This window comes from Colobus angolensis, unplaced genomic scaffold, assembly GCF_000951035.1.
Source record: "Colobus angolensis palliatus isolate OR3802 unplaced genomic scaffold, Cang.pa_1.0 Scaffold28, whole genome shotgun sequence".
Classification (NCBI taxonomy): domain Eukaryota; kingdom Metazoa; phylum Chordata; class Mammalia; order Primates; family Cercopithecidae; genus Colobus; species Colobus angolensis.
In genome coordinates, this window is record NW_012116043.1 from 3,457,985 (window position 1) to 3,468,927 (window position 10,943).

At 50.8% G+C, this 10,943-nt stretch overlaps 1 protein-coding gene across 1 annotated transcript in view; it reads left to right on the forward strand.

Moving 5' to 3' along the window:
• NCOR2 (nuclear receptor corepressor 2) overlaps positions 1-10,943 on the forward strand; it is a 193,981-nt gene that overhangs the window by 39,224 nt on the left and 143,814 nt on the right. The window contains exon 5 of the mRNA XM_011948414.1: positions 6,240-6,419. Coding sequence (XP_011803804.1) covers positions 6,240-6,419 — 180 coding nt within the window. The remainder of the gene's footprint in view (positions 1-6,239; positions 6,420-10,943) is intronic.

Genomic DNA, 10,943 nt, shown 5'->3' on the forward strand with positions numbered 1-10,943 from the left:
GTGTGTGTGCGTGTGTGTGTTTGTGTGCATGCATGTGTGTGTGCCTGTGTATGCACGTGTGCGTGTGTTTGCGTGTGTGTATATGCGTGTGTGTGTGTGTGTACGTGTGTGTGTGTATGTGTGTGTGTGTGTGTGTGTGTGCACGTGTGCGTGTGTTTGCGTGTGTGTATATGCGTGTGTGTGCATGTGCACATGTGTGTGTTTGTGTGTGTGTGCATGTGCATGTGTGCGTGTGTGCATGTGTGCGTGTGTGTGCATGTGTGTGCGTGTGTACGTGTGTGTGCATGTGTTTGTGTGCAGGCAGCTCAGGGCCCAGCCTTGGAGGGTGACCAACCCCTGCATGGGCCGTTGTCCCATAGGTGTGAGTTCTGTCTCTGCAGAGAGCAGGCCCGAGGGGTGAGTCTACTGCCTGCCCCCTTCTCCAGCACGTCTGCGCCCTCTGGCCTATGGGTTCCAGAGGGTCTCTCCGTCCCTTACCGTTGCTCTGTGGTTCTTTCTGCCTGCGTGGCTTTCCCTCTTCTTGTCAGGAATCCCTCTGCCTGCGGTGTGCCCCCTGGGATCTCTTAGTCTCTGTGTCTGTCTCTGTTTGTGTCTCTGCTTCTCCATCGCTTTCTCTTTGTGTCCCTCTGTCTCTCTTTCTCTTTGTGTCTCTCTGTCACCATGTCTCTGTCTTTCTGTCTCTGTTTCTCTCTGTCTTTATGTCCATTTTTGTTTCTCGATCTGTCTGTCTTCGTCTCTGTGTCTGTCTCTCTCTCCTCTCTGCTTGGACCACAAGGTGGGGGTGTGATGGACTTGGTGCTGGGGCCTGGCCAGCCCAGCCGCAGTAATTGCTCCAGGCTGTGAAGAGATTTGGAAAGTCTGAGCAAGGGAAGATGCCTGGGAGAGCGCGTTTAGAGGTTTTCTGCATCTGCTGTGTGGAATTCAGCTGGGCGCCTGAGGCAGGAATTTGATGGGATTTTTTCTGTGTGTGCCTCCTCTGCCCCACTGTGTTCCTGTTTTCTGATGCTTCTCTGCTCTTCAGCTTCTGGAGTTCTGTGGCATCAGAGACTTCCTTGGGAATTCACCGAACTTTGTTTTGGGGACTTCAGAATTGTCACAAATAGCACTATCTCTGAATATTCCTAAGGGGGACAGACGGCCCCTATCAAATTTAAACATTAATTTTGGTTCACATAACTGAAGTCCAGCATTGGTTAGCTTCAGGTACAGCTCTATCTAGGTGACATGATGTCCTCAGGACCCTGTCCCTTTTCATCCCTTGGCTCTGCCATCTTTCACAGGGTCTTGGTGTGTTAGCAGGAAGGAAGCTGGTGACTCCAGGCCTTCCTTCTCCCAGGTTCAAGGCGAGCAAAAAGAGAGAACTCTCCCTCCTTCTCTCCACACTTCTAGCCCCAAACTGCTTTTTCTCCTCACCATGAGTGGGCCTGTGCCTGTCCCAGAACCTGTCACTGTGGCTGGAGTAGGGGGTGTACTAGGAGTGCGTGAAGCTGGGCCCTGCTTTTTCCTGGAGCTGGCACAGGGGAGCTGACAGGCTTTTCTGCCTCTGTGTCTTCACTTATGCTGTAAACTTTTCTCTTTCACACTAGCTTGAAGTTTTACACCAGGGGCATCTTATGAGTAGAAGGTACCCACTGCTCCCTGGCAACTTGTGCGGGGGGTGTATTAGTTTGTTTTGCTCCCCGCGGGTTTGGGTGGGTGGGAAGGTAGACAGTCATTGGGAGTGCTCCTGCAGGCCTGACCGCCAGGCTCCCTCAGCCCCCACCCTGGGAAACCCAGCACCAGGGGAAGCGCTCTTGGCAGTCTGGGTTTGCCTCTTCTTTTTCAACTGAGGGGCGGTTCACAAAAAAGTAACCACATTAAAGTGAAGAGCTCATTGGCTTGTAGGACATTTACAGTGTTGTGTTGTGCAGCTGTCACCTGTCTAGTTCTAGAACATTCTCATCACCCCAGAAGGAGACCCCCATACTCATTAATCAGTCACTCCCTGTATTAGTCTGTTCTTACACTGCTAATAAGGCCATACCCAAGACTGGATAACTTAGAATAGAAAGAGGTGTAATTGACTCACAGTTCTGCATGGCTGGAGAGGCCTCAGGAAGCTTACAGTCACGGTGGAAGGGGAAACAAACACATCCTTCTTCACGTGGCCACAGCAAGAAGTGATGAGCAAAAGTGGGGAAAGCCCCTTATAAACCATCAGATCTCGTGAGAACTCACTCACTATCATGAGAATAGGATGGGGGAAACTGCCTCTGTGATTCCTCTACTTGGTCCCTCCCACGACATGTGGGAATTATGGGAACTATAATTTAAGATGAGATTTGGGTGGGGACACGGCCAAACCATATCACCCCCCACTTTCCCCTCCTCCTTTTTCCGGGCAACCACAAATCACTGTCCATCTCTATGGATTTGCCTATTCTGGACGTTTCATGTAAGTGGAATCGTACACTCTGCAGCCTTTTATGTCTGGCCACTTTCACTCAGCATCGTATTCTTGGGGTTCATCCACAGTGCAGCCTGGGTCAGTGTTTCATTCCTTTTTTTTTTAAATAAAGATGGGGTCTTGCTATGTTGCCCAGGCTGGTCTTGAACTCCCGGGCACAAGTGATCCTCCTGCCTCTGCCTCCGTGTCCGGCCCTTCACATTGCATTGTATGGATATGCCATGTTTTATTTATCCGTTCATCAGGTGATGGACTTACTTGTGCAATTTTGCTGCGAATAAAAGCTAAACCCGAACTTAGAGAAGAACCCATTAAAGACAACAGCTTTTATCCATGGAGAGTTTAAAGGAAGTAAGTTTTCAGCAATTTTTCTGAGTGTTGCTAGTGGTTGCCAGTTGCTGCTTCTACTCCTGGTGCTGCCTGTTAGCCCTGGGGATGGAAACCTTCTTTTTGTTAATGTTGCTTTGGAGAATTATTCCCAGGTTGGATGAGCAGTTTTCTCGCACAGTTTTCGGGTGGCCTGGCCCCCAGAGCCCTTCCTTCCACATCCTTGTCCTTGCTCTGTTATCTCTCTTCTTGGTCCAGGTAGAAGAGCAGAGATAGGATAGCAGAGATGTTTCTTGCCACCAGTAGTGTGACTGGGATCTGGGTGCCATGTTTGCTGCTACCTTTTGTCTTAAGAACCTCAAGAAATGACATGGGCTACAGGGAGAGACCAGCCAAACACCCAAGGTAGACTGCAGTGAGGGGCTGGGCGGTGGCGTGGGGATGTGGGTCTGATGTCAGTTGGCGCAGAAGGGGTGTTGGGCACTCTGGGCAGCAGAGCCAGCCTGTGCAAAGGCTCGGGAGTGCCAGACGCATGAGCTGTTCGCGGTTTGCTGTGGGTGGGGTCAGGTGCCCATGGCCCCCTGCCTGCCCTCCTGCTGGGGAGCAGTGAGGGCCCCGCACCCACTGGTACATGTGTACACACAGGCTTTTTCTAGGGAGTTTTTCTTCCACACACACTTTTGCCTTGAATTTCTGGAGGTCCTGCACTCTGGGACCCTGGAGGGGGTGCTGCTTTGGCGCTTATGCTCAGCCCCATGGTTCTGTGGTGTGAACAGATGTGTGGCCATTTTTGACATGGAAGCCCCTGTAGCCTCCCCCTTCAAGCAGCTTCCAAGGTAGGACACTGAGTGGCCTTGGGCACGTCGTCGAACTGTAATCCCACTTCCCAAGGTGGTTATGACAGTTACGTGGATTAAGACTTGTGAATTGCTTAGAGCAGGAGGCCAGCAAACTCCAGCAAGCTCCAAATCTGGCCCTCAGCATGTTTTTGTAAATAAAGTTTTATTGGCACATAGCCACGCCCACTTGTTCCCCATCGCCTGTGGCTGCTGTTGCAATACAATGGCAGGGGTGAGTAGATGAGACAGAGACCTTGTGGCCCTCAAAGCTTGAGCTATTTTTACCATCTGGCCCTTTATAGGAAAGTTCTGGCCTCTGGCATCCAGTCCCAGTGGCCTCCAGGCTCTGTTTCCTCCTCTGGTAATGGAGATGGAACAGCAATCCCCTCGGAGGGCTGTTGTGGGGTCTACTTCATGGGGTGTGCAAAGGACTGGGATGGGCTGAGCCGTGAGCGGCCCCAGGTGTGATTTCTAGGGTATCCCTTGGGGAGGTGGCCTGAGGAGCATGGAGGACCGCATTGGGGCGATTGAGAGGTGAGGGCCCTTTTCTCTATTTCCCTCGAGGAGTCTGTGTGTGCGGAGGGAGCACCGGGTTGTCCAGGCCCCTGCTATGCTTGCCCCCACATCTCAGATGGTAACAGAGGCTGGAGGCAAACCTAATATGACTCCAAGACTCTTGACCCCTATGGGTCTTGCTGGGACTCTGTGGGTTGAGGGGAGGACAGAGGCCCTGAGGATGGCAGGAGTGGACAGAAGATGACGCAGCCTCTATGAGTCCCGAGGTTGGGGGGGGGCACTTGGTGGCCCCCGGGCTGCAGTTGTCTGGGGAATAATGCACCCTATGTCCTCTGGGTGCAGCTGCCGTGGGGGTGGGGAGTCGGTGGCCTGGCTCTGCTCTGGGCCTTGTCTGCCAGCAGCTGCCGGCTTGGCCCCAAGGATGGCACAGGGCGGGGGCTGGGTTCTGGAGCCCAGCTAGGGGAGGACCATCCCAGCCAACATTTATTGAGGCTTACAGTATGACAGGCTCAAAGCCATTAACTCATTCAAGACTCACAAGGACCGGGGAGGTAGAGGTGCAAACTGTTCTCCCTATTGAACAGATGAGGAACTGAGACAGGAAGCAGTTGAATGATCTGCTGGAGGTCATGGAACTGGAGAGTGGCAGAGTGGCAGAGGGGGCTGGGATGTGAACCCAGGGCTGCACAGGGGAGGCCTGGATTGTTTTTTCTAACCTCCTTATCCTGAGAGTGTTCCCAGCACAGCCTGGGTGCACCAGACTTTAGCTGGTGGGATGAAGGCATCCATGTATAACTGAATCCAGGCTTCCTTTGTTGTTAAGCACATTTTCAAAAACAACTGTATTACATGAGGAGTAACTCTCAGTGAAAGAAAATCAGAAAAAATACAGGCAAATAAAAAGAAGAAAGTAAAAATACCCTCTTCTGCCCTGCTGCCGAGATAACTCCTTTTAGCTTCTCTGTAGCCCGTTCTGGTGGCTTTTCCGTGTGTTTGGGAATATATGTTTTCTGCAAAGCCACGTGTGTGTTGGCTGCATGGTTCTGGAACTTGCGTGTTTGGACTGAGCTTCATGACAGAATGTTTACAGAGGTCTGCAGAGGCCAGGCCCTGGGAGGATGGAGGCTGTGGGTCTTGGTTCCTTGAGCTGGTGGGGAACGCACAGATGGGGTAAGTGGAAGAAGGGAGGTGTGTTATGGGAACAGCGAGCCGGAAGACTTCACAACTTGAGGAGAGGCTGGGAAACCATTCATGTAGCAAGAGCATTTGAACTGCATCTTGAAGGCTGTAAGGGACTGAATTTTGGAGAATGGGTGATGGCTGGGATGGGGATGGGATCCTGGAACAGGTGAGGACTATCCGGACAGATGTCCAGTACTCTGGGCCTGGAGTCAGGATGGAAAGTAGGGGTGTACTGGGGAGGGGATGTGTATTAGTCCATTTTCATGCTGCTGATAAAGACATACCCAAGACTGGGCAATTTAAAAAAGAAAGAGGTTTAATTGGACTCACAGTTCCATGTGGCCGTGGAGGGCTCACAATCATGGCAGAGGGCAAGGAGGAGCAAGTCACATCTTACATGGATGGCAACAGGCAAAAAGTTGGCAACTACATTAGTCAGGGTTCTCTAGAGGAACAGAACTAATAGAACAAATGTAATATACACATATTACATAAAGGGGAGTTTATTAAGGAGTTTAACTCACACGATTCCACAATAGGCCATCTGTAAGCTGAAGAGCAAGGAAGCCAGTCTGAGTCCCAAAGCTGAAGGACTTGGAGTGTGATGTTCGAGGGCAGGAAGCATCCAGCGTGGGAGAAAGATATAGGCTGGAAGGCTAGGCCAGTCTTGCCTTTTCACATTTTTCTGTCTGTTTTATATTCGCTGGCAACTGATTAGATGGTGCCTACACAGATTAAGGGTGGGTCTGCCTTCCCCAGCCCACCAACTTAAATGTTCGTCTCCTTTGGCAGTACCCTCACAGACACACCCAGGATCAATACTTTGCCTCCTTCAATCCAATCAGGTTGACAGTGTTAACCATCACAGGGTTGTACAGACTGGGGGTGTCCCCCGTGCTGACCACATGCCTGTTTTTTTTCTGCCACAGGACCGTAGCCTGACGGGCAAGCTGGAACCAGTGTCTCCCCCCAGCCCCCCGCACACCGACCCTGAGCTGGAGCTGGTGCCTCCGCGGCTGTCCAAGGAGGAGCTGATCCAGAACATGGACCGTGTGGACCGAGAGATCACCATGGTGGAGCAGCAGATCTCTAAGCTGAAGAAGAAGCAGGTGTGAACAGGCAGGGGGACGGGGAGTGTTGGCTCTGAGTCTCCATCCTAGCAGCAGTGACTGCAGTGTCACAGACATGTGCCAAGCCCTTCCCAAGTTCCTGGGTGCTCACTGATTTTTATGCCCTTTACATTTATTGGACAGGAGCACCATCCGCAGAACTTTCTGCCATGATGGAAACACTGTGTATCTGTAGGATAGCCACATTCCACTACTGAGCATTTGAAATGTGCCTACTGCAACTGAGGAACTGATTTTTAATTTTTGTTTAATATGCATATGAAATGTGCCTTTGAATAGCCACACAGGCTGCCACATTAGACAGCACAAGAATGATGGGTGAAAGTTCAGGATGTCTAGCCAGTCTGTCCAGGTTCAGATCCTGTTTCTTCCAGTACCAGGCAACGTGAGGTAGGCAGTCCCTTCTCTGTGCTTCATTTTCCTTATCTGTAATGTGGGGAAACAGCCCTTGGCTCTGGAATCTGAACGGACTGGCCTCCTAACTGCTCTTTAGTAGCTGTGTGGCCCTGGAACCTTCATCTCTTGGAGCCTTGGTTTCCTTGCCTGTAAAATGGACAACTTGTAGAGGAGGGAGCAAGATCCCGAGATTAAAAATAAATCCTCATCATCACTGTTGAAACCACACAAAGACATGTGGAGAAAAAGATGATGTAAATATTTATAACATTCATTTTACAATTTTGTTTCATATATGAGTTAATATACAATTCCTTGATAATCTGCCTTTCCCCAGCTCTTCATGCTTTGCTCCCTGGTATCATTCAGGTCTCTGCTCAGATATCCCCGACACCAAGAGGCCACCCTCGGCCTTGTACAGGAACACGCACCCCCAACCCTCCTCTATCCCGGGTTCAGCCAATCCAGCCAATTCTAGCTGCTGCTGCTTTTTGTAAATAAAGTTTTATTGGCACAGCCATGGCCACTTGTCTGTGTATCTCTATACACATGTGTGTCTATATGACTGCTTTTCTGCCACAGTGGCAGAGTTAAGTCATCACAACAGAGAGCTGTGTGGCCTGCAAAGTCAAAAATATTTGCTATTTAGACCTTTCAAGAAAAGCTTTGGGCTGGGCATGGTGGCTGATGCCTGTAATCCCAGCACTTTGGGAGGCTGAGGCTGGAGGATCACTTGAGCCCGGGAGTTTGAGACCAGCGTGGGCAACATAGCAAGACCCTGTCTCTACAAATAATTTAAAAATTAGCCAGGTGTGGTGGCACATGCCTGTGGTCACAGCTACTTAGGAGGCTGAGGCAGGAGTGCCTGAGCCCAGGAGGTTTAGGCTACATGAGCCATGATTGCCACTGCACTCTTGCCTGGGCAACAGAGTGAGACCCTATCTCAACAAAAAGAAATGTTGCTGAGCGCTGATCTGTCTCATCACCCCACTGGTGGCGTCATTATTTGAATTAATATAGACCCAGCTTTGTTATGCAGTGGTCCTCTCCTTGTCTTCCTGTTAACTGCTGTGTTCTGAGCAGCATGGGGTACATGGTAGGTGCTCATTAAAAATGGTTGATTCAGTCCTTGTGTCACTGTCTGGGCCCCAGGGAGCGTCTAGACTAATGGGGGAAACAGGCTCACATCTAGTGCCCTCCAGACAAGGAAGTAGGGGCTCCAAGGAGGATCAAGGGCTCATTCCAGCCACTGTAGGCAGGGGCTGAAGGCTGGTGAGAGAAGGCTTCCAGGAAGAGGTGCCCTGGTAGCTGGGTTTTGAAGGATGCTTCAGGGGGAGAGCATTGATTTCAAGGGGCCATCACGGCTGCCACATGGTTGGGGGAACCAGAATTTGAGGAGAGTCCAACAGTGAGGCCCGGTCCTGGAGACTCTGCCAACTGTCCCAGGCTTCAGCAGACAGTAGGTAGGTCTCATGATGGTGGCATAAGCATCCCGAGAGGGGCTGGGCCCCGGTGGGGGTTGGCAGGCATTGCCAGGGCCACATCTTTAGGTACCACACCTTTAGGGGGGAGGCCTGGCCCTGGGTGGGGCTGAAGCTGCGGACACTGGCACACATTGGTGACTGCGGCTGGAAGCTGGGTGGCTCGAGGCAGCTCTCAGTGGTTAGGCTTTTGTTTGTTTCTTTGTTTGTTTCCCTCTAAATTCCACGTTGGCATTTTTTAAAGGTGAAATTCTCAAGCATAATCATTTTAAAGTGCACAATTCAGTGGCATTTTTTACGTTTGCAGTGTTATGCAGCTGTCACCTCTATCTGGTTCCCAGCCATTTCAACAGCCCACAGGGAAGCCTCATGGGAGCTAAAGCAGCCACTCCCTGTTCCCCTACTCTCTGTCTCTGTGGACTGACCTGTTCTAGACATTTCCTATATATGGCATCACACAGTATGCGTCCTTTTGCGTCTGGCTGCTTCTACCTAGTGTCATGGTTTTGGGTTTATCATGTTGTCTCTTGTCTCAGTCCTTCATTCATTTTTATGGCTGAATCATACTCCATTGTATGGAGATGCCACCTTTTGTTTATTTCATCATCTGTGGCCATTTGGGCTGTGGCTGTTGTGAATAATGCTGCTGTTGAACATTTGTGTTCAAGTTGTGTTGGGACACCTGTTTTCAGTTCTCATGGGTATATACCTAGGAGCGGAATTGCAGGTTTGCACAGTAATTCTAGGTTTAATTTGCTGATGACTTTCCAGGCTGTTTTCCACATCAACTGCCCCATTTTACATTCTTACCAGCAATGCATGAAGGTTCCAGGTTTTCCACATCCTCACCAACGCCCCCCCCAACCTTTTTTTTAAATTTTGAGATGGAACCTCACTCTGTTGCCCAGGCTGGAGTCCAGTGGTGCCATCTTTGCTCCCTGGAGCCTCTACCTCCTGGGCTCAAGCAATCCTTCTAGCTCAGCCTCCTGAGTAGCTGGAAGTACAGGCATGCACCACCACCCCCGGCTAATTTTTCTATCTTTTTATAGAGGTGGGGTTTCACTATGTTGCCCAAGCTGGTCTCCAACTGCTGGTCTTGAGTGATATGCCCACCTTGGCCTCTCAAAGTGCTGAGATTTCAGGTGTGAGCCACTGTCCCTAGCCACACCAACCCTTTTTTATCTTCCTTTAAAAATGTTTTTGGTCAAGTGTGGTGGCTCACGCCTGTAATCCCAGTACTTTGGGAGGCCGAGGCAGGCGAATCACGAGGTCAGGAGTTAAAGACCATCCTGGCTAACACAGCGAAAACTCGTCTCTACTAAAAATACAAAAAAATTAGCCAGGCGTGGTGGTGGGTGCTTGTAGTCCCAGCTACTCAGGAGGCTGAGGCAGGAGAATGGCATGAACCTGGAAGGCGGAGCTTGCAGTGAGCCGAGATCATGCCACTGCACTCCAGCCTGGGTGACAGAGCGAGGCTCCGTCTCAAAAATAAAAAATAAAAAAATAAAAAATGATGATGATGATGATGATGATGGGGGTGATGAGGATGACAGTGATGGGGTGATGAGGATGAGGATGATGGGGGTGATGAGGATGAAGATGATGGAGATGAAGATGATGTTTTTGATTCCAGCCATCCTAGTGGTTGTACAGCGGTATCTCGTGTGGTTTTGACCTGCATTAGACAGCCCTTTTTAGCGTGTCACTGCTGTGTAGCAGTTTTTTCAGCATTATCTCCTTGATCTTCCAAACAACCTTATGAGGTAGGCATGTACTCGCAGGTTCTGCTGAAGTAGACACTGAGGTCAGGGAGGTGAAGTTCCCTGGCTGAGGCTGCAGAGCTGGTGAGTGTGGGGCTCAGGCTTGAATCCAGGCCCAGCAGAGCTGAGTCACCCTCTTAGCTGGATCTCCGTAGGTGTTCCAGGTAGTATTTTCTCTAGTACCTGAGGAAGGGCCACCTTCCCTGGCTGGGGGGAGTCTCCCTCCCACCCACCCTTTCCCGGCTGTGGACTTCTTCCCCTTCTTGGCTTTGTTTGGTGCTTTGGGGGAGTATTTCGATGTCCTTCTTGAAGCGACCACCAGGGGTTGCTGTGGGACTGAGGCAGTTCTGCTCAAGCTGCCAGCACCATCGCCTGCAGAAGCCAGCACCCTGGATTTTCTGGCTCTTTCTGTGTTCACTTCTTCTTGGGCGCCTTTTTGGGTTCATACTGATCTGCTCTGTGGTCATGCGCAGGCTGTGTGAGCGTCATAAGTGAAGCAGAACCATGTTTTGATCTCACTTGTGATGCCCTGTCACACTGCAGAATGAGGCATTGGCTTCCCATCCGACCTTGGGCCAGTGCCCTAAACCCTCTGGTCTTCAGCCTCCCTCTTGCTATGAAGCAGACGGCAGCATGATGGGACGCTCTTTCCAACGGTGTTAGGAGGAGGGTGTTCGGTACATGGACAGATGAGGATGAGGATGATGGGGGTGATGAGGATGAGGATGATGGGAGTGATGAGGATGAGGATGATGGGGGGATGAGGATGAGGATGATGGGGGTGATGAGGATGAGGGTGATGGGGGTGATGAGGATGACGATGATGGGGTGATGAGGATGACGATGATGGGGGTGATGAGGATGAC